General features: G+C 47.0%; 1 protein-coding gene across 2 annotated transcripts in view; it reads left to right on the forward strand.

Annotated features, from left to right (window-relative positions):
- The window catches only part of EMID1 (EMI domain containing 1), a 53,425-nt gene that overhangs the window by 13,987 nt on the left and 15,827 nt on the right, over positions 1-23,611 (forward strand). Inside the window, exons 4-12 of one of the 2 annotated variants that reach the window (XM_006869202.1) lie at positions 11,930-12,013; positions 13,010-13,071; positions 15,572-15,692; positions 16,088-16,177; positions 17,051-17,197; positions 18,009-18,098; positions 18,220-18,272; positions 18,588-18,650; positions 18,749-18,793. In XM_006869202.1, coding sequence (XP_006869264.1) covers positions 11,930-12,013; positions 13,010-13,071; positions 15,572-15,692; positions 16,088-16,177; positions 17,051-17,197; positions 18,009-18,098; positions 18,220-18,272; positions 18,588-18,650; positions 18,749-18,793 — 755 coding nt within the window. The remainder of the gene's footprint in view (positions 1-11,929; positions 12,014-13,009; positions 13,072-15,571; positions 15,693-16,087; positions 16,178-17,050; positions 17,198-18,008; positions 18,099-18,219; positions 18,273-18,587; positions 18,651-18,748; positions 18,794-23,611) is intronic. The other variant, XM_006869203.1, reaches the window with a different exon arrangement.

The raw sequence follows: 23,611 nt of genomic DNA on the forward strand, positions 1-23,611 counted from the left end.
TCAAGTCCTTGGTAAATAAACTGGAGTAGCAGGAACTTACTCAACAGCACTTAACAACAAGAGTGTACCCAAATGAGGAATATGTCGCTTCCAAAACCCAGAGAGGCCTCCTTTTTAATTGTGGGAGGGGTCAAATGCAATAGCTTATCTTTCACTTTGGTAGGAATAACCCAATATGTTCCATACCACTGGATCCCTAGAAATTTTACTGAGGTGAAAGATGCCTGTATTTTTGTTGGATTAATTTCTCACCCTTTAGCATGCAAATGTCACCAATAAGTCTAGAGTCATTTCTTCTTCCTTACTGTGTCTAATCAGCATAACACTATCAATGTAATGGACCCGTGTAACATCTTGAGGAAGAGAAAGGTGGGCAAGGTGTTTGAGGACTAAATTATGACATAAGGTTGGAGAGTTGGTATACCACTAAAGTTGGACAGTAAGGATGTATTGCTGGCTTTGCCAGCTGAAGGCAAACTGCTTCTGGTGTTCCTTCAAAACTGCTATGAAGAAAATGGTATTAACCTAATCAGTAACTTCATACCAGATTGTTGTTATTGTGAAGTGCCGTCGAATCAGTTCTGACCCATAGTGACCCTGTAGAGGGTTTCTGAGGAGCAGCTGGTAAGCTTGAACCACTGACCTTGCAATTCAAACCAATGGAGATATATTAATTTGCTTAAGCAAAGAAATCGCATCTGGAAGAGCAGCTGCAATTGGAGTCACCACCTGGTTAAGTTTACTGTCGTTCTCCAAGATCCATCTTTTTTTAAATTTTTTTTTGCATAAGCCAAATAAACAAGTTGAATGGCAATACACATCTTTTTTACTTTAATGTTTTATTGTGAATTATGTGATAGTTTATATAGGAGAACATTAGCTTTACATTCATCTTATCGTATATCGTTTCACTGCCTTGGTTACAATCCCCTCCATGCATCATCAACCAACCAAAGGATATACCCTGCAAGCCTTCCCTCTGGTCATCAGCACACAGCCCCTCTTTGGGTCTAGAGTCCCCAGCCATTCCCTCTGTCCACGTCATCATCTCTGCCTCCATCTCTGGTGTCACTGCTTCACTGGGTAGGGTCCCGCATTCTGCTGTTCTCTCTTGGTAGTTCCAGGGACTTGCGCTCCTGGACTGCAAAGTCAACCACTCCCCTTGTTTTGCATCAAAATGTCCACCTTTATATTTCCAACCTTCACAGTCAATCCTGATAGCAATTATTCACTATTGTGCCCCATGAGTGCCCTCCCCATCTCCTTTCTTCAACCCTGCCCAGACAGATTGGATACTACTCAGTGGAGAGTCTACCTTCCTCCGTGCCCTCTGGATCTAGGCTCCCTCTTGAAAGCTTGTAAGTCAGTCACTTCTTGCCTTTGTAGCCCCCTATTTTGGGTATCCAATGTCCAAGTTGCCCATCCCTGTCTACCCTGTGTATTGAGGGTATGGGAATGATCCTCACTGTAAAGATTTGTTCTCTCTTTTGAGCTACTGCATCCATAGGTATAGGTCAAGTTCATCAAATTGTGTCAGATTACTCTTGTTTTCCTCTTCTTTCTTCTTCTGGTTAAGTTCTGATCATCCAGCCATCAAAGCCAGGTCAAGTGGGTATTATCTGCACATTCTTGTGCATATGCCCTCACTTATCCACTGAACAATTCACTCTCCACTCTAGTCCTCTGTGTCTATGTCACTGACTCTGGGCCCAAGAGTCCCCAGGTCTTGCCACGCTGCTGGCCAACCAGGTCTCCACCTAGGTTTACAGGAGTCTATTGAACATAGTAGGGCTTAGCTTGCTGCTTCATTGTTGTTTTTCCCTCACTTCCCCTTACGGTGACCAATGTGGTCACCAGTGGGAATACACATCTTTTTAAGTTCTTGATGGTGACAATAATCTCTGTATTGCTTTTGGTTCATTATATTTGTAGGTAGAGGAGATTCTAATGGCTTCCACTTGTTTTTTCCCTATTATGATAATCTTAAGGAGCTCTGGTAGCGTAGTGGTTACGAATCGGGCTGTGAACCTTAAGGTCAGCGGTTCGAAACTACCAGCCGCTCCGCGGGAGAAAGATGAGGCTTTCTACTCCCGTAAAGATTTACACCCTCGGAAACCCTGTACAGGGTCGCTATGGGTCGGACCCGACTCGATGGCACTTAACAACAACAACAACATGATAATCTTTATTTCATGTGTCAAGTATCCAATATGAAGATTCTGAGTATTTTTGAGTATGTCTTTTCCAACAATGGAGTCCTGGTGTGGCGCTGTGGGTTAATACACCAGACTGCAAAGCCGTTTGAACTTCAAGGTTGGCGGTTCAAGCTCACCATCTCCTCCTTGGAAACCCTATACAGGGTTGTTATGGGTCAGAACTGACTCAACGGCACTTCACAACAACAACAATTCCAACTATGCTTTCTGGAACTGGGGAGATCACTACAGGATAGAGTTGGGCACTCACTGGACCTGCTGTGAGATGGGCTATCAATAATCAATAATCTGACCTCTGTGCATCCCCACTTTGACTGATGGGTCACTGTGACATTTTGGGTCTCCTGTCACTAGTGTCAGTTCAGAGCCAGTATACAGTAATCCTCAAAAAGCCTGATGACTTCCTTTTCTTTAGTGGACAGTCACCTTCATAAAAGGCAGTAGATTCCCTTGGGGAAAGGATGTGGAAAAGATTAACGGTATACATTTTTGGCAGTGTAGTAGGATCGTTCCTCAAGAGGACTTGGCCTCCCCTTTCATTTAAGGAGATGTGAGTCTATAAACTAGCTCAAATCTGGAAATTGATAAAATGGTTGTGACTCTAGTCTGACTATTCGAGTTAAACTGTAATTCACTTGATCTAGAATTCTCCCACTTGTACAGATCAATTAAATAATAGATTGCTCATCTGTTTCACTCCTAGGAACACCTTGATTAAGTAGCTAATGCCGTAAATCCATATGAGTCAAACTATTAGAATTACTGCCTTGACTCTGCTGCTTATTATGGTAACCATGCCCACCTTGTCTTTGTCGATTAAGTGCTGTCATTTGAGCCCTACCCTAATTCAGTTAGGGCAGTTCCCAATCTCAAATATGACTTACATAAAATAGCCATCACAGCCATCTTTAAGGATGCTGGATCTTCCTCACAAACGTGTTCCTCATCATGTAGTAAAAGGTGTGTCGTCTGGACATTCCATGGATGGGTCTCTGGGTCCAACCTGATAAATGTACTCTAACTTGCCAATATCTCTAAGTCTTTGGATACCTTCTTCAACAGTACACCAAGGCAGGTCCGGCACTTCAGTTTAATCAAGTGTAGGCCACTGCTTAACGTATGCTTCAGTGACCTAACCAAATAAACTATTAGAGGCCTTCTTAACCTGTGGAACTGAAACACTGTGTAGGATCTGTGCTTAGTAGGATCATTTTAATAAACATAGACTGACCCAACTTCATGTTCTTTGCACTATTATCCCACACCCTCAATGGCCATTCCAACACATATTCTCCAGGTTTCTGTTTGTAAAGAGGGCACTGCTAATCCGTGACATGAGGTAGCAATAAAAATAAGTTAATTTCTATTAGAAAAAGCAAGCAGTTCTTTTGGAGTGTAGCATAACTCTGCCTGGGCCACAGTTTGTACTTTACGTTTTGGGGCTTACTGGGACTTCAGTCTAGTTATATGTCTACGGTGATGGTGGATCCTAGGAACATTCAGCAATGTTCCCAGGTGCCATCTCAGATGAATCTTTAGGCATAGCTGGGTTGATCTCATCAAATGGGCTTGGAAAGAATAATGGTTTTCCTGGGGAGGGTGGTTTAGCAGACAAAGACGGCGTAATCTCTTCTGATGGGAGGAGTGGCAGGAGTAATTCAATGGAATTTAGCTTCCTAGTTGTCTGCCCAAATGTTCCCATCCCAGGTTTCAGGATCCAATTTCTTCCCAAGCATTGCCCTCACTTTAACTCCAGACACCATTCAAGGTTGGGAATTCAATTGGTTTTGTAATTCAGCCATTCTTACAATAAAGCTCCGGGGATTTTGTTTTCAGCAATATTGGCTCTTTTATAACAAGAAATAAGACTTTCTTTCAGGGCACAAACAACAACGTTCAGGTTTTTTTATGCAGTGATAGAGCTGTGACTCAGAAGCCCTGGACTCAGCTCTTTCTTTTACCACTTTGTCTAGTGAGAGTAGGACTAACCAACCAGATTCCCTACACTTCTCATTCTGAAAGAAAAAAAATGTAGAAAAATAGCCAATATGCAGTCACCCAGAGTCTTGTTTCTCACCAGTATTTGATTATTGATGATGATAATTTGCTCATTCCTATGCCTCATAATGCTGTGGGTTAGCAGTGCCCTCTTTACGCTGGAGGCAAAGCCATCAACACCAATAAGACTAGCCAGAATTGAGAGCCAATTTAGGAAACTTATCCTTACTTTCTCTAGAACCACTCTCAGTACCAAATGTTTTAGACCAGGTTCCCTAGGGAAGCAAAAGCAGTGACACGTATAGAGCGAAAGCTTTATGTCAAGGAAATGCTCGTACAGTGTTGAGGTTGGCAAGTTCCAAATCCTTGGCTTCTCCTGACTCATATGGATGCAGGGACAGAAGAGCGAATCAGCAGGTCAGATGACAGCCTCGCAGCTCACTGGGCTGTAGAAACTGGTGAATCCTAGAATTGGCAGGTCAGACTGTTAGCTCAAGTCCCAAGAACCGGAGGAGGTCAGATAATGGCAAGCCAGATGCAGGATCCAGAGTAAGGGAGAGCCTTGCCACACAGTCACATCCTCAAGGAAACTCCCTTACATGAAAATAAGGGTGTGACTTGAGTGAGATGTGACTTTAGTTGTACCCTCTGGTAAGGTTGTGACTCAAGATACACTCTATACTAATCCTGTCTCATTATTATATGTTGTTATATTGTTAGTGCCGTCAAGTCTGTTCTCCCTCATAGCAACCCTTATAGGGTTTCTGAGGAGTCCTGGTGTGGCGCTATGGGTTAATGTGCTGGAATGCAAAGTCGGTTTGAACCGCAAGATCACCAGTTCAAGCTCACCAGCCACTGTTCACCAAACCTCCAACCTTGTGGTTAGCAATCCAATGCTTATTCTACAGCTTATCCCAGGACTCCATTAATATGTAGCAGTTAGGATTTAAAACACGTAAAATGGAGACTAAGTCTACCAGGTCACAAAATAATGGATAACCACACAATACTGTGAAGCATAGCTAAGCCAAATTGACTCATAATATTATCCATCACACTTCCCCATCCACAGACACCCACAATGCTTCTTTTCCATGACAGGGAACCAGAGAGGGGACTAAGCTTGCCAACGCTCACATAACAAATGAGACTCAAAGTTCCAGCCCAGGTCCTTTCCTGGGGCTCTCGGCCTCCCAGGGGTGGGTACTTTTTTGTACACATTTTTTTGTACTCTAACCAGGTGCCAGGCACGGTGCCAGACATGTGCTTTACTTTTCTAATTCAGAGTTCCAAGGGCTGAAACTGGGGGAATCCGGCCAGCCCGTCCACCCCCACTCCTGTCTGGGAGCTCAGCAGCCCCCACCTCTCATCTCCTCTGCAGGCCATCTTGCACCCCCCTCAGCCCAGGCCTTCCCCTGCCTTCATATACTCCTTGCCCACCCTAGTCTTCTCTCCCACCTCAGGGCCTTGGCAGTGGCTATCCCCCACTGTGCCCCCACCCAGCTGTCATTACTCTTAGCTCTCTAGTGCCAGTGCAGGCCTGACCCACAGCGGGTGCTCTGGAAATGAATGAGAACCTCACCTCACCCCAAATGGGGCCAGGCCAGACCCACACTCAAGCTTCCCCAGGCTTCTGGGATGAGCTGGAGGGTGCTCAGAACTCCCAGCCCAGTCCTGACCCCAACCCCTGGCTGAATAAATATTTACATTTGCAAAGTAAATTCCCAGAAAGAAACCTGACTAAGAGGCCGAATCCCCGTGTCCTGTGGTCACTGAACTTAGCAAATGGGTGGGATGTTGGGGGAGGGGAGAGCATAAATTGTGAACAAGGAAGCCCCTCAGTTGGCCCCTCTCCTGGGAGAGAGCATCTCTGAGGTGGAAATGGGACACCCCCAGCTTCACACATCCCCATCCCAGCTTAGGAGCTGTGGTGGCATAGGGCTCCAATCCCAACTGTGTCTCCCTCCTCCTGTCTCTCTGAGCCTAAGCAGCTTCTCCTCCCTACACCTCACTGTTCTCATTTGTCTCATGGGATGTCTGGCATGAGGATCAAATGACAAAGACCATGCATCTGGTCCTGGGCAGAGGAAAGAGGTGTGATTGTGGGGCACGGAGTCTGGAACTGGAGACAGCTGCCCAGGGCAGGGATCATGTCTATCGAGGAAGGCTTCCTGAAGGAGGAGACCACAGCAACAGCAGTAAGGGTAGGGGAGTGTGATATGTGCATGTGTGTGCGCGCATGCCTGCTTGCATGTGTATGGAAGGCAGGCAGGGACTTCCCAGAGAGTGGGAAAAAACTTGAAGTGGGATTGGATCTATGGTCCTGGGCCAACCAGGAGCTCAGTTCTTCTGGGAGATGGAGTCAATGGCTGAAGACAGACCTTCAGGATGGTGAGGGAGGCTCTTAGCCCACTGGGGCCTGCTCCAACGTCCTGGTCACACACCAGTGGGAGCGATGGAGCAAACTCATCCAACAGGATACCTTCCCTCAGCTGGGCTTCTTTCTGGCTATAATTTTGTGCCATGTGGAGTGGTTTTACAGCCTCGTATGTCCCTTCAAGTATTTCTGCCTGTTAATCAGACTTGAAGTGAGTCCTTTTGGATAACTTTTGTGAACCCTGAATCCACAGTCCACATTTTCTCATCTTTTTGACAGTTTTGTTATTTATTGAAACTTCCTTGTGTTTATTATTTTAATTTGATGTTGTTGTTAGCTTTTCATTGTGAGTTGAGCAAAGCTTTACAAAGCAGATCATCAGTTTTACATTCAGCAAATCATAGACTTCGTTTTGTGTCAAAGCCGTCCCCTCATGTAACATCACTTGCTTCCATTCCTCCTTCTTTCCCCACCCTTCTGAATTTTATCCTTAGGTAAAAAATGCTGCCCTTTTGATCTTGAATGGCTGACTATTCTACAGTGTGCGTATGTTGCTGTTGTTGTTGTTGAGTTGGTTCCGACCTATAGCAACCCTGTATAGGGTTTCCAAGGAGTGGCTGGTGAGCTTGAACCACCGACCTTGCAGCTCAAACCAACCTGGCAATCCAGCACACTAACCCACAGCACCACACCCCTATATACCTATCTATTGCTTAACTGAAGATTCAACCACAGGGATTTTCATTTTCATTTTAACTGGTAATTACTTTGAGCCTACTATGCCTGCCCTAAGGGTCATGTTTTCATTCATTTTCCTCATTCTTTCTGGTTCCCAGTGAAATGTCCAAATGAGTTGAAAAAATAATTTCTAACCACAAGTTCATGGACTAATAACCCAGAACTGCCCTACTGTGGTGTTAGATAATTGTATCGCTTAATTTGCTCGTTTTCAAGAACCACTGTGTCTGTGTTTACATTGTGTTGCTCTTTATTTTGTTTGCTTTAAATGCATGTTCAGCTCATGAGTCATCAGTACTGACTGCTGGGCTCTGTTCTAGGCACTGGTCAGTGCAGAGAGCGAGACAAGGTCCCTTCCAGGTGGACAGTAGACTGTGGACTGGGAACTGTACCATAACTAGCATATGTTGTTGTTGTTGTTGTTGTTGTTAAGTGCTGTCACGTCGGTTCCAACTCATATAGCCAGAAAGAAAGAAAACCAAACTAGGGGTGGGGGAGACTTAATACTCTGCCATTGCTTCCTCACAGGGAAAAAAAAATTTTTTTCCAATATGGGGGAGCGGCAACTGATGCTTTCTGTCAACTTCCTACCAAGACCAATAAGATGGTATTTTACATCTTCACCTGGAAACAAAAAGGGTGAGGACGGTTGGAACAGTTTTTTCTCCATCAGCAGTGTTCCTGCTGGACCCTGGGCCTCTCTTCCTTTGACTGACAAGGACTTGGGTGGTTGATGCAAGGTGCTACGCTGCCCAGGAAAGAGGGGTCAAATGAAAACCAGTAAACCCAATTGCCATTGAGTGGACTCCTATTCATGGTGACCCCATGTGTGTCAGAGTAGAAATGTGCTCTGGAGGCTTTAGCTTCAGAAGAAGAAATGTGCTCTGAAGCATTAGCTTCAGAAGAAGATCACCAGACATTTATTCTAAGGTGCCTCTGGGTGGACTTGAACCTCCCATCATTTGGTTAGCAGCTGTAAAAAAAGGGCATGAGGGCAATGTCTGACCTCCGCTAACTTCAAAGGGGGAGGACAAGAGAATTATAACTATTAGCATCAGCCCAAAGCTAATTTCTGTGAGGCGGGGGTCCGAAATGATTCCACCTCCAAATTTTTACCTATTCTGATACCAACTGTCCCTCCCACTGACTTTTTACTTCTCTGCTGAGTTCAATAATCCATTGGCCACACAGAACTCACAGACATTACTGACAATTATGGGGTTTTTTGGGGAAATAACAGGTTACGTTTCAGGATCAGGAATGCTCAGAATAGAGTTCTTCAATCAGGAGAACCTCCTCCTTGCTCAGGCCCACCTCTCTCTGCCCCTGGGCCTGCCCTACTCAGTCATGTGTTACACTTAGTTAGCTCTGCTGGTAAATATTGCCCCCTTACCATTCATCCCAAAGTAAGCCTCATCCCAAAGGCACTCAGCAATAGCTCCTATGGGTCAGCAAACCTGTTGTGTGCCATTGAGTTGATTCTGACGCATGGCGACCCTGTATAGGTTTTCAGCAGCTATAAATCTTTACGGGAACAGAAAGTCTCATCTTTTTCCTGCTGAACAACTGGTGGATTCAAACTACAGACTTTGCAGTTAACAGCCCAGCTGGTAACCCACTAGGCCAATGTATAACCCAATTACGTGCCTGGAGGCAACCCACTCCACCAACCGGCCTTCTGTCCAAAGGCACTCAGCTTTCTCACTCTATAGGCCAGAAAGCCCACCACACCATCTTGTACTCTTGGTTCTGCTGCTGCTGTGGTCGCTACTTCTCTGCCACTGCTTCACACCATCTCTCGTGGTCTCTGGAGTCATAGCTCTGTCTCCTGGAACAAGGGGGCTCATCATCGAAAGGATCTCAGGTCCAAAAGAAGTGCTCATATCATGGCACTTCTTAATTGATGATAGTGAGATCCCCTCTTTTCACCTTGGGATGGCTCATTTTAAACCTGCTGTTGTGGTTAAGTGCCATCAAGTCAGCTCCGACCCATAGCAACCCTGTATAGGGGTTCAGCAGAGCAGCTGGTGAGCTTGAACTGCTGACCTTGAAGTTCAAATGGCTTTGCAGTCTGGCGCATTAACCCACAGGGTCACACCAGGACTCCCTTTTAAGCCTAGTAGGATAGCAATATGACCAATCCCCATGTGAATGTCCCATACACCTTATTTGAAGTTCTGGTGTGATGCTGTAGGATAAGCACTGGACTGCTAACCATAAGATCGGAGATTCAGACCTACCAGGCACTCCTCAAAAACCCTTTACAGGCTTACTGTGAGTTGAAACTCACTTGACATCACTTAACAACAACAACAATCCCAAAGGTGCCTTGTACATTATATTATTAACAAACTATCCAATCCACTTGGTAGGTCACAAGTACCTTACATTTGCACAGTCCTACCCAGTCAGGTGTGGCGCTGTGGACTAATGTGCTGGACTGCAGAGTCTATTTGAACCACAAGGTTGGCGGTTCAAGGTCACCAGTCACTCCTCGGAAACCCTATACAGGGTTGCTGTGAGTCAAGAACTGACTTATGGCACTTAACAACAACAACACCTAGTCACTTGGAGTCCTGTTGTGACGCTTTGGGTTAATGCACTGGACTGCAAAGACGGACCCTGTGGGTTGGGCCACTGTGGGTTGAAACTGACTCAACGGCACTTAACAACAACAACCCAGTCACTTGGAAGTTACAAAGGTGATGGTTGGAATTTCAAAGTAATTTACAGCAGTTCATTGTCTTTCCATGGTCCAATAGCGTGTGAGAACTTTTAGCAGGGAAAAGTGGGAATGAGTCCTATTCACTCATTCTTTTTTGTGAGCATGGGAAATGGAGGAGTGATGATACCAAATTGGTGTAGCTCAGTGGGTTAATGCGCCAGACTGCAAAGCCATTTGAACTGCAAGGTTGGCTGTTCAAGCTCACCAGCGTCTCCTTGGAAACCCTATAGAGGGTTACTATGGGTCGGAACCAGCTCGACGGCACTTAATGACAACAACAACAATACCAAACTGCCCCGTCCCTCAGTTTCCCCATCAGTACAGCAGAGGTGAGACTGGCACCTCCTTACAGGGCTCTGTGAGGATAAAATGAGACTGGATATGTGAAGTGCTGAGACTATGTCAGGCATGAAGCAAGGACTGCACACGTGTGAGCTGTTATTATTGTTGTTGTTAGTTGCTGTCAAGTCTAACAAACCTGAAGTGTAACAGAATGAAACATTGCCGGGTCCAGTGCCATCTTCACAATCTGTGGTGTGGTTGAGTCTGCCGTTACAGCCATCTTGGAAGTCCATCTTGTGGAGTGCTTTCCTCGTTTTCCCCGACTCTCCTTTACACCATTATTGTTGCCCACCTTCTAAGACCAAGTTGGTCTTGGGTAGTACAAACGGTTAACACGCCAGGTTGACAACCAAAAGGTGGGTGGTTGGAGCCCTCCCAGGGGTGCCTTAGGAGACAGGCCTAGGAATCTACTTCTGGAAAAGCAGCCGTGGAAGACCCTGTGGAGCACAGCCACACATGGGGTCACCTTGAGTTGACATCAACTTGACAGCATAGGACATGGCTCACAGCCATCATGCCTCCTACCTAGAGATCCTCGGCCCCTGCCTCAGTCCCGGGCTGGAAATTTTCACCCTGGGTAAATCCTGGGTGAGATTCAACCCCTGAGCCTGGCAAGTCTCTGGTCCGTGTGGGGTTATGCTGGAGACGTGGGCCTAGACTGAGCAAACGCTCTGCAAGGGGACCCAGAGCAGAGCCTGGCAGCATCCCCACTGGGGGCCGGCCAGAGGGGCCCGTCTGGTTTGAGTTCCTGGCGCCTCTTGCTCCCTGCACCAACCCACAGCCGACTCCAAGCTGCCAGGCCTGTGCCTTATTTGGGTCTTGTCTCCCCCCAGATGACACTTCACAGCCTTAAAAGGCAGGCCTGGGGGTGGGGGTGGAAGGGATAGTTGCCACTGCTGCTACAGAGTCCCTCCAGCTGTGTCCCCCTTCCAGCTTGGTCAGCCCATCCCTCCAGCTGTGACCACTGTCCACCCCCAAGCCAAACCTGCCAGGACAGCCTGCTTCTCGTAGGGGTGGTGGGCTCCTGGAACGAGTCCCCCATGTCCTCCCAAGCAGTTGTCTCCCTCTGGTTTTCATTTAAAACCATGGCTGGATCCACTTCAGTCTGATCTTACCAAGTGGGACAAGATGAGAGTGGACAGTGACAGTTGCAGCTTGCTGAAGAGGAGCGCCAAGCCCCCCATGTGTGTCCTCGGGCCTTGCACAAGCCCGGGATGTATTTTTCACCATTTTACAGGTGAAAAAATAGGCAGATCCAGGGAGGACAATATATACGGGTCAGTAAGTGACAGAGTTACCACCTGACCTCATGGCCCTAAACGCTCCAGGAAAGTGAGGCCCCCAGCCTCACTCACAGCCCCCACTCCACTGCTAGTCCACTTCCCAACCCCACTGATTTTCTGCTTTGGTCCAGATGAGCCCAGTTCAGGCTGTATGACCCAGGTAAACTGCCCCACCTCTCTGGGCACTGAAAAGAATAGAGGCTGTGGTGATAGGTGGCCAGGGGCACGGCTTCACCCCACCATCCCTCAGTTGCAGGCTCATCTGGCCGTGCGGAGCCTGGGTGGTCAAGTAACACCATGAGACGAATGGCTCTTCGACCCTCGGCCTTCTCAGGTGGGTCTTGGGGGCAGCTGCTTGGGCCCCCTGGGCTGGGGGAGACCTGGAGGGAGCATGGGACAGTGTGATGAACCAGCTGGGTCCAGCTGTGGAAGGCTGGGGACAGCCCTGCCCTCCCTCCTGGTCAGGAAAAGAAGAGGGGAGAGGAAGAGTCTCAGAGGGAACCTGGCCTGGGTACAGGCATCCTAAGACCCACAACCACTGCTGGCCACCTGCTGATGCAAGTTTTCCCCACTTTGTTTAACACAGCCCCTTCTGAATACCTGCAGTGTGTGAGGTACCCCCTGGGGCTGTCCATCATCAGCTTACTGAAACCTTCCAGTGTCCCCAGGGAAGCTTCATTGTCCCCATTTTTAAGAGGAGGAAGCCAAGGGTCAGAGAGGGGATGTCCCTGCCCCAGGCCCCACAGCTCCAAGCTATGTGCTCATCCTGAGTCAGTAGGTGTGAATCAGGGATGACCCACATCCTAACACACAGGATCATCCCAGGATGAGGAGAAAGGCTTGTAGAGTGCCCAGCACAGTGACTGACAGCTAGGAGATGCTGTCAAGGGTGGACTGTCAGTAATAACGTCAGCGTGTAGCTGAGGAAGCTGGAAGAGCTTCCGGAGGAAGGCTCAGAGGATGGCACCCCTAAGGCCACTGTGGTCCCCAAAGCCCACAAGACCAGACCCTGGCGCCACCCAGGCGGCAAGTAACAGGATTTCCTGCCCCGGCTGCTGCCAGAAAAATCATTCTGGGTGTAGAGACTTCCAGGTGGGGTCCCTGCCCTGCTTTGGGAGGAACAGATTCTCTCTGGAGACTCCATGTCAAATGAAATAATGGTAGACCCCCAAAGGGCAAGGACCACCCTAGGTGGGCACTGGAGCTCTGCTTGCTTGTGTGTGGGGGGATTGTTGGATTAACTCCTCCCTCCTATAACCCTGAAGACTGAGGGGCTTCAAGGGGAACCAATGTCCCCTGACTTCAGTTTCAACCTCTTGCCTCTCCACAGGTTGTCTCAATTGCAGCAAAGTGTTGGAGCTGACAGAGCGGTTGAAGGTGCTAGAGGCTAAGGTGGGTGAGCAGTGCCCCAGGTGCCTCCTGCCCCAGGACGCCCTACCTTCTTCTCCATGCCCAGCCCACTCAGGTCCCTACCATGCACCTGTAAGCTAAGCTTCAACACCCTCACCCTTCAGGACTCCTCACCGATGCCCCCTGTCAGGCAGGTACTTCTCTCTCTCCTCCAGTGGCTCCCAGTCAGATACCTGGCCCTCTCTTCAAGGTAGCTCTACCTCCAAGGTGTGCCCCTCCTCCAGAAAGCTCCCTCCGATGCACCCTCACCCCCATCCCAGCCACCAGCAAGCACATAGACACTCTAGAGGTAGATCCCCCTCATCCACCTATTACCTTCTTCCCTTACCCCCCACAATATTACCTGCCTAGTTTCAAAGCTAGTGAGTCCTGGTGTGGCGCTGTGGGTTAATGCGCCAGACTGCAAAGCTGTTTGAACTGCAAGGTCAGCGGTTCAAGCTCACCAGCTGCTTCTTGGAAACCCTATATACAGGGTCACTATGGGTCAGAATAGACTCGATGGTGCTTGACAACAACAAGTCTGAAAGCTAAAATATGTACTGCACATCTTAAATGTTTTCAAAATAAAAGGTTGAGAAACATTAAAAAGTACGACCTTCTAGTTTAAAAAGGTAAAAAACTCAGAAACAAAAACCTACCAGAAAGCGATTCAGAGCATGAGTCACAGCAGACACCTGTGCCCCTAGACTGAGCAACTGTTCACATTCCAGTATCTTCCTTTCTCCCAGATTTTCTAAATGTCCATGTTAAGTGCCGTCGAGTCGGTTCCGACTCATAACGACCCTGTATAGGGTTTCCAAGGAGCGGTAGATGAATTTGAACTGACCTTGTAGTTCAAACCGACTTTGCAGTCCAGCGGTTTATCCCACAGCACCACACCAAGATTCCACATGTCCTTGGAAGCATGTATATTTCATCTGCCATTATGCCACTCTTCCCTTCTCTGGGAATCTGTCTTAGTTGTGCAGAGCTACTGTAACAAAAATAGTACAAGTCAATGGCTATAAAGAACGGAAGTTTATTTTCTCACAGTTCTGGAGAAGTCTGAATCAGGGTGTCAGCCATGCTAGTTCTGTGTACTTCCTTGTAGGTTGTTGTTGTTAAGTGCCATCGAGTCGGTTCTGACCCATAGCGACCCCATACAGGGTTTCCAAGGGTATAAATCTTTACGGGCTTTCTCCCGCGGAGCGGCTGGTAGTTTCGAACCGCTGACCTTAAGGTTCGCAGCCCAATTCGTAACCACTATGCTACCAGAGCAACCCTTGTAGGTAGTCCTGGACAATTCCTGGTTCGTTACCTTGTCGTCAGTCTTCTTATGAAAATGCCCTTGTGTCTGAACTGCTCTTTGTATAACTCAGAAGTGATTAAGTTTACTCTGGGATTGGTTGGTTGAGTGACTGATAACAATGCATTAGATTGGTGCTGTAGGATAATACACTAGACTGCAAGGTCAGTTTGAGCCCAGGGTTGGCGGTTCAAACTCACCAGCCACTTCGAGGAAACCCCATATAGGGTCGCTATGAGTTGGAACCAACTGGATGGCACTTAACAACAACAGCAACCAATTGCATGATGGAAGGTCATTCCATTCTATTCCATCCTACAGATATAGGGTCAGGATTTCAACACATGTGAGGTCAACTTCAAAAAGTTCATGGAAAAATTCCATTGCCTTTTAGTTACATTTTTCTACAGACTTTGAAGCCCCATTGTATTTGGGTAGGGGGAGGCACAATTTGATCCTTATCAAGGATATGATTAGATGTGAAGATTATTTACCAAAGTTATAGCTAGCAGTGGGAAGGTGTGAAAAACCAAACAGGAGGGTTAGATATCAATGTTGTAACATCCATTTTGTGGTGTATATATACTAGGCAGTCATTAGAAGTATCTCCATTTTCTGTCCCTGATTTATTAAGTGAAAAAAAATAAGCTACTGAACAGAATGTGCTAGAAACTGAATCATGAGGCACAGGAACCTCACGGCTTCTGCCCAAGGTCCTTCCTAGGAGAAGCCCCGTGAGAAGTAGCTCAGTCCTAGATCCAAGATGGTGGTTCTCCCATCAGAATCTGCCAGGCAATGAGTCTAGCTTGTCTTTGGACAGGCTCCACAAGATAAGCCCCATCCCCTGCCCCAGTCAACAGTCTTTCTGGCCTTGCTTGATCCTAGCAGCTCAGGATGGGGAGGGTACATTGGCAACTGAGCCATAAAGTGAGTTTTGTGAACCACAAGTTGCTTCATAGAGTTTTCAAGGCTGTGACCATTTGGAAACAGATCTTGGCTCTCCAGTGTGGCATTGTAGGATAAGCACTGGAATGCTAACCACAAGGTCCTCAGTTCAAACCCACCAACCCCTTCTTGAGAATTCTGTACAGGGTTGCTATGAGTTGGAACCAATTTAACAGCACTTAACTAACAAGTGTCCCTTCCAGCTGGCCTGTCCCAGACCAATGCTGATCCATCCCCACTCCTCCTCCATAGGTGGCTATACTGACTGTTATGGAGCAGGCAGTGCTGCCGGCCTCAACTGCCCCCAAAGACCCTGCCCCACTCTGGGGCTCCCCACCTTCCCAGGGCAACCCTGGGGATGGACACCTGCAAGGTGAGTGGGTCAGGGATGGCACCCACACCCCCCTATGAGAAAGAACACTGGAATGGGAGTCAGAAGCATGAGACTGTGGGCTCTACCCTGCTGCTGACTCCCAACATGACCCCTCATGTGGGGCCTCAGTCTTCCCAGCACCCCAGTGGGCCTGAGGGGATGGTCTACAGGGACCTTGTCCCAGGGAAGAGCTGGGGGCAGGGACTCTGGGTGACTCTCCTTCACCCAGGCCCAATTGGAACACTCACCCCTGCCTACCCAGGGCCACCGGGAGCCAGAGAGAATAAGAGGGCCCCACTGCTTCCTCGAAATGGTAGGTGTGGGCTGAGGGGTGGAACCAGGGTGGGCGCAAGAGCAAAGCTGGAGTTGCCAACCGCATATGTTTCCACCCCTAGACCGAGTGGGTGCTCGGGGGCTGCCTGGGCCCACTGGCCCCAAGGGGGACACCGGCAGCCAGGGCCCTATGGGGATGAGAGGCCTGCCAGGTAAGTACTGAAGGACTGTCCCCAGCTCCACTTGTCAGCTCTCCAGCTGAACTCAGGCTAGGGCCTGCTTTCTTTGACTCTGACCCTGGCCCAAGGTGTTCTGGGCCCTTCTGCCCCTTACGCTTGTCTTTCTGCTCACCACCCTTCCAAGGGTGCCCCACTCACATCTGGGCTTCCTGGAATCCTGTCTTACATCTACTTGGCCCATTTAGGCTCTGAATCAGGCATTGGGTGGTCCCAGCAGCTTGAGGGGATTTTGGAGACAGCAGAAGAACAACAGTGCCCTTCTCACATCACCAGCTCTGATGGAGGACATCAGGGATAGAGCAGCCACGAAGAAGGAAGCCCAGCTGCAGTCTGGGTGGGTGAAGGTCAGGGAGGGCTTCCCAGCAAGGTGACATCTAAACTGTGACTTGAAGAATGAGCTGAAGTTTACACCAAGGAGAGTAAAGAAAGGACTGATAGAGGGAAGAACTCATGCAAAACCTGGAAGTAAGAGGAAATTAGTGTGCCAGCTGCTCCGTGGAAGAAAGGCGTGGCAGACTGCTTCCATAAAGAAAACCCTTTGGAGCATAGTCCTACTCTGTCACATGTGCAATTATCATGAGTTGAAACTGACCTGACAGCAATGAGCTCCAGGTCTTTTGTTTGGTTAATTGGGGTTTTTTTTTTTGTGCGAAGTGTCTATTTTCATAAAGACCCTAGGGAGAGGTAGGTTCTTCCCCCTAATAGGCATAGAAACTGAAGCCCACCTGGCCAGTGAGAACAGAGCCAGGGCTTGGCCCCAGAACCCACTCTGATGTTCTGCCCAAGGCCCTTGGAAGCTACCCTGGGTCTGTCCATGCCTCCTACACATCTGTGGTTCTGTTGCAGGTCCACAGGGCCCTCCAGGGAGCCCTGGCCAAGATGGAGCTGTAGGCAGCCCTGGAGAGAGGGGACCTCCAGGCCCCCCTGGGCCTCCTGGCCCCCCTGGCCCCTCAACCCCTGTTGGACCATCCCTCACTCACATCTCTGAGCATGGTGAGTCCTTGAGGAGTCATGCAGGTCAGGGAGGGGAGGAGGAGCCTGGAACCCATGACTGTAGAACCCTCTAGCGCTTGCCCTTGACAGGTTATTTTCATCTAGGCCTCCAACAGGTGCTGTTCTCTGTGCACAGATTGGGGAAACTGAGACCAGAGAAGAGGCCACTTGCTAGGGTCAGCCTCTGCTGAAAACCACCTGGTTCAGGCCATCTCGCCAAACTTCAGAGCTGGCTGGGATCCAGCTCTCAGAGCACCAGGAAGCCCAAGGGCTGGCAACAGGAAGCCAGCCCCAAGCTCCCAAGGCCACAGTCTGGCCCAGTGCTCTGAGAGGTCCCGCCCCCCTCTGCCCACGTGGGACTCCTCCCCAAAAGTGTGCCCCATCTGCCTGGGATCAGAGCTTGGAGTGCCAGGTTCAACCTCGTCTACATCATAGCTTTGGTGCGTGGCCAGGCACATCATTGTCCCTCTCCAAGCCTCAGTTTCCTCAACTGTAGAATGGGATGTTGACAGTGCCAGTCTCTCAGAGATCTATGACACCCATGCATAGAAGCCTGGCATATAGTTGATTTTAATAAATGGTAGCTTTTGTCATTCCCATTTCACGTGTGCCAGTACAGGCTCAGCAAGGTGAAGAGTCTTGCCACATGTCACCAGCTAGACTCTGGTTGTCCTGTTCACTAACAGTTCCCCAGCTCAGTGGGCCCAGCTGTATTGCAGGTCACCCCTAGTACAGTGGCACCAGGCTTGACCGAGGTAGCAACTGAAGACTCCGGCCAGACCCACCCATTTACCATCTCTTCTTTCCCCAGGGGACCCATTACTATCCAACACCTTCACTGAGACCAGCAGCCACTGGCCCCAGGGACCTGCAGGGCCCCCAGGCCCCCCAGGCCCCATAGGTAAGTTTATGACAAGCCTGAGATAAGGAATGGGGTTCGGAGATGCAGAAGGACTAGGGCTGTGGCCATCAGGAAGGATCCAATGATGAACTTCTGGCATTGTACACTTCTCTTATTCCAGGTCCTCCTGGGCCTCCTGGTCCCATGGGCATCCCTGGGAGTCCAGGACACAAGGTGAGTTTTCTCCAAGTTGTCTCACCCACCCATGCATGCATACTCCCATTCATTCAATGGAACTACCTTCCAAAGAGCTGATTCAATCCATGTTTCAAGAAGTAAGAGTGTCACCTGAGGCCAAGAAAGTTGGAGATTCTGGCCCTATGGCTGCATCCAGCAGGGTCCAGATGAGGCTGGCTACTGTCTGGCTCCAGGGCTAGACCTCTTAACACTGAGCTATGTAATCTGCCCACTTGGCCCCTCTGCTCCCCAAGTCTCCTGTTTATTCTGCCTCACCCCAACACAAGGCTGAGGCTCTGTCTTGTTGCTTAGGGACCTCCGGGTCCTACTGGCCCTGAAGGAACCCCTGGCCGCCTAGGAGAGAAAGGCGAGCGAGTGAGTACCGAGGTGACCCCAAGCGGGGAGATGGGGGGATCATGGGACCCTCAGTCAGGCTCTTCCCACAGCTGACTACCCTCATTTCTTCCACATAGGGACTGCGTGGGGAACCTGGCCCCCGAGGCTCCACTGGACAGCGGGTAAGTGATATCCTTCTCCCTTCAACTCCTCCAAGATCCCACAAGCCCAGACCCCTGCTCTGACTCCATCCCCTATGGCCAGAGCCCCTGACTCTCCCTGTCTGCCCTGGGCATGCTCCATCACCTCTCAGTTGTTCCCTGTTTCTGGGGCCTGTCTCCTTCACTGTGGTCCTCATGGCCTATCTGTTTTCTTCTTCTCTCTTCGCCCTGTTTCTCTGTATGTCTCTTTCACTTCCCATCTTTCCAACTGTGATTGTAGATTTGTCTATTTTTCCCCTTTAGATAGGTCAAGTTTTGCAATAAGTATTTTGAAGCTCTGTTATGAGATGCATAACGCTTAAGATTTTAATATCTTCTTAGTCCTTTTATCTCTGTGGAATGAATTTTTTTGTCTCTGGTAAAACTTCTTGTCTTAAATTTTACTTTTTTTGACATTAAAATAGCCATATCAGCTTTCTTATGCTTAGTATTTATATAATGTATCTATTTCTATCCCTTTAGCAACCTATGTTTTTAAATTGTTACTCTTTTTAAATAACGTATGCTTGGATATTGCTCTTTAAAATAGCTTAATTTATTTGTATTTAAATCAAAAGACGTATTGCATTAGGCAAATCTGCTGCACAAGACCTTTTTAAAGCATTGAAGAACAAAGATGTCAGCTTGAGGACTAAGGTGCGCCTGACCCAAGCCATGGTATTTTCAATAACCTCATATGCTTGTGAAAACTGGACAGTAAATAAGGAAGACCATAAAAGAATTGACGCATTTGAGTTATGATGTTGGAGGAGAATACGGAAAGTGCTATGGGCTGTCAAAAGAACCAATAGATAGATCCATTTTGGAAGAAGTGCAGCCAGAGTGCTCCTTGGAGGCCAATATGGCCAAACTTCATCCCTCATACTTCAGACATATTGTGAGGAGGGACCAGTCACTGGAGAAGGATATCATGTGTGGTAAGGTAGAGGGTCGGAGAAAAAGAGAAGACCCCCAACGAGATGGGATTGGCCAGGTGGCAGCATCGATGGACTCAAGCTTGGCAGCAATAGTGAGGTAGGCCCAGGATCGGGCAGTGTTTTGTTCTGCTGTGCATAGGGTCACTGTGAGTTGGTACTGACTCGATGGCACCTAACAACAACAACACATGTAATTATTGATATGGCGTCTGTTCAAGTCAACCATCTTGTTTGTTTTTTGTGTTTTATTTATCCCATCTGTGCCTTGTCTTTTTTTCCTTTCTTTTCCTACCTTCTTCTGGATTGAGTATGTTTTACAATTCCATTTTACATACCTCCACTAATGACATTTTGAAGGATCCCTGACAGTGCAGTGGTTGGTTGGTTGGCTGCTAGCTGAAAGGTCAAATCCACCCAACAGCTCTGTGAGAGAAGACAGTGATCTGCTCCCATAAAGATTGTTGTTGTTAAGTGCTATCGAGTCGATTCCGACTCATAGCGACCCTGTACAGGGTTTCTGAGGCTGTAAATCTTTACGGGAGCAGAGAGCCTCATCTTTCTCCCGCAGAACAGCTGATAGTTTTGAACTGCTGATCTTAAGGTTCACAGCCCGATTTGTAACCACTACGCTACCAGAGCTCCTTCCCAAAAAGATTACAGCCTAGGAAACCAGTCGGGCAGTTCTGCTCTGTCATATGGAGTCCTGGTATGGCGTTGTGGGATATAGCACTGGACTGCAAGGTTGGGTTGAACCAAAAGGTCAGTGATTCAAACTCACCAGTTGCTCGTTGGAAACCCCATACATGGTCACTATGAGTCGGAACCAACTTGACGGCACTTAACAACAACTCTGTCATATAATGAGCCCTGGCAGCATAGTGGATTACGAGCTGGGCTGCTAACCACAAGGTCAGCAGTTCAAATCTACCAGTCACTCCCCAGGAGAGAGATGAGGCTTTCTGCTCCTGTAAAGATTGATGAGCCTTAGAAACACTATTGAGAGTATCTATAAGTCAGAACCAACTAGATGGCACAACTACCACAACCACCACTCTGTCATATACATTCACTATGAGCCAGATTTGACTCCATGACACACAACAACATTTTAGTTCTACCTCTTGGTATTATTTTTTTATGGTTGTTCTAGGGTTGTTCCTCAACATACAACAATTTTCTTGAATTAACATTGTAACACTTCATGTATAAGTAGAAATGTTACAACTATATAATTTTATTTTGATCCCTTCGGCCCTTGTGTTATTTCTACTATGGTATTTTACATCTACATTTTTCATAAACCCACAGTGACTTATTATTGTTTAAAACAATCAGCTGACTTTTGAATAATTAAGAAAACAAAGAAAAATTCATTATTTTGTATTTACCCATGTATCTACCATTTCTAATACTCTTTATACCTCCTGTAGATCCAGATTCCCATCTGGTATTATTTCTCTGCAGTCTATAGAACTTCTTTAGCCTTACTTGTAATGTGGGTCTGCTGGCAACAAGTTCTCTTCACTTTCATTTATCTAAAGATGTCTTTATTTTACCTTAATATTTGAAATGTATTTTTAGTGTATAGAATTATGGTTGGCAATTTTCCCCCTTTAAAGATACTGTTTCATGGTCTTCTGGCTTGTGTAGTGTCTCATGGGAAACTGCTTACCTTATGGTTTTTGTCCGATATGTAATATCTTTTTTCTCTGGCTTAAAAAATTTTCTCTTTATCCTTGGTTTCCACAGATTGATTATGATGTGCTTGGGTGTGATTTTCTTGATTGATCCTGTCTTGGGTTCATCGAAATTCCTGGATCTGGATGGTTGCAAGGAGTTTTGTTTTTATTGGTTATTTTGTTTTGTTTTTAAATAAAATGGTGAGGGGGGCCAGCCAGTATTCTTCAGATATTTTTTATGTTCCTGCCTTCTTTTCTATCATTCTGGAACTTTGGGTTGGTTGTTACTGTTGTTAAGTGCCGTGGAGTCGGTTCATGCTTACAGAGACTCTGTATAGGGTTTCCAGGGCTGCAAATTTTTGTGGGAGTAGAGAGCCTTGTCTCCTGAGGAGTAGCTGGTGGGTTCGCAGTCCAGTGTTTATCCTACAGAGTCACTGAGCTCCCTATTGTACTTGGTATTCTCCCACAAGTCTTTGAGGCCCCATTAATTTTTTAAAACAATTTTTTCAGGTTTTGACCTTTTTAATTTGCATTTTTAAAAACGTGTGCATGCCAACAATTCAGATCACTTGAACAATAACAACAACAACAACAAATGGCACTCCAATCCTGAACGTTTTCAAGACTCTGCCGCACTTCCCATGTTTGGTCCCTAGTGACAGTCCGTGGGATATTGATGTGCAGCGACGGTCTTGACACCTCTCTGCTTGGATACACCTGCTTTATTCATGATATAATATTTCAAACTTCAATACAGTGCATTTTATAATCTTCTTGCCCTTTCTCATCATTTCAAATGTGTATATACTGTTAACAAAATTGTAACTGGAAAACTAAAGCACTGATATTTTCTGGTGACTTATATATCCCATGTTATAAGACAATTTATTAATAAGAGCAAATGTGAAGATTTCATTTATAATCTAGAGAAATAAATATATTTTATTTAATGTCCAAAAAATGGCACACCAATTAAACTATTCTGTGCCTGCAGGACACCTTGGACCAGCTTTGGTTTTACTGTATATATTTATTCTCCGTCGCCCCACCCAGCTCTTTCCTCACCAACGTGCAAATCCTTTTCCTTCCTTGACAGCCAGACAGGCCTGTGGGAGTGACAGGCGCCAACGTTCTAAATTCTTTGATGTGAGAAGGGACAGCACAGCCATTTAAACTTGATCCAACCTCTACATCTAACAAAGTTCAGTAGATAACATAAGAAAATAAGAAGGCGATGCTTGCTTCTCCTGTTCAGTTGTTTCTTTTGATGGCAGTGGCTTTTTCTTCCGTTTCTGCCTTTTTCAGTTTCGATTTAGAGGATTTCTCAGTTTCAGCCATGTTGGATTTGTCAGACATGGTTGGCGAGGAAGCAAACCAGCCTTCAGCGGATGAGTCTGTGTGCATGTGCGTAGTGGACGCTGCCAAGTGCTGGGTGTGGTCTTATAAAAAAAAAAAGTTTTTTTCTCTCTGTGCTTCAGTTTGAATGATTTTATTGCTCTATATTTAAATTAACTGATTCTTTTGTGGCGTCCAGTTTAATCTGTTAATGCCACCTACTGAAATTTTTATTTAGGGTATTACAACTTTCACTTCCAGGATTTCCATTTGATTCTTTCTTGTAATAACCCCATCTCTCCTGAAATTCCCCTTGTCACCTATTATATCAATTCCAGTAGATTCTTTAGTATATATTTATCTTTGTTGTTGTTAGGTGCCATCGAGTCGGTACCGACTCATAGCGACCCTAGCCCTGCACCAACCGTTGCTATAACCAAACAATTGTTGCTATTTTTGAGTTTGTTGCTCCTGCCACTATGTCAGTCAGTTTCGTTGGGGGCCTTTCTCATTTTCACTGACCCTCCACTTAACCAAACATGATGTCCTTCTCCAGGAAATGGTCACTTCTGATAATTTGTTCAAAGTATGAGAGTCAAAGTGTGGCCATCCAGACCTGTAAGGAGCATTCTGGCTGTACTTCCAACATATTTGCTTGTTCTTCTGGCAGTCCATGGTACTTTTAATATTCTCCAACACCACAGCTCAAGTACATCAATTCTTCTACAGTCTTCCTTATTCACTGTCCAACTTTTGCATGCAGATGAGATTATTGAAAATACCATGGCTTGGGTCAGGCACACCTTAGTCCTTAAAATGACATCTGGACTTTTCAACACTTTCAAGAA

The sequence above is a fragment of the Chrysochloris asiatica genome, unplaced genomic scaffold, assembly GCF_000296735.1.
Source record: "Chrysochloris asiatica unplaced genomic scaffold, ChrAsi1.0 scaffold00128, whole genome shotgun sequence".
NCBI classification, from domain to species: domain Eukaryota; kingdom Metazoa; phylum Chordata; class Mammalia; order Afrosoricida; family Chrysochloridae; genus Chrysochloris; species Chrysochloris asiatica.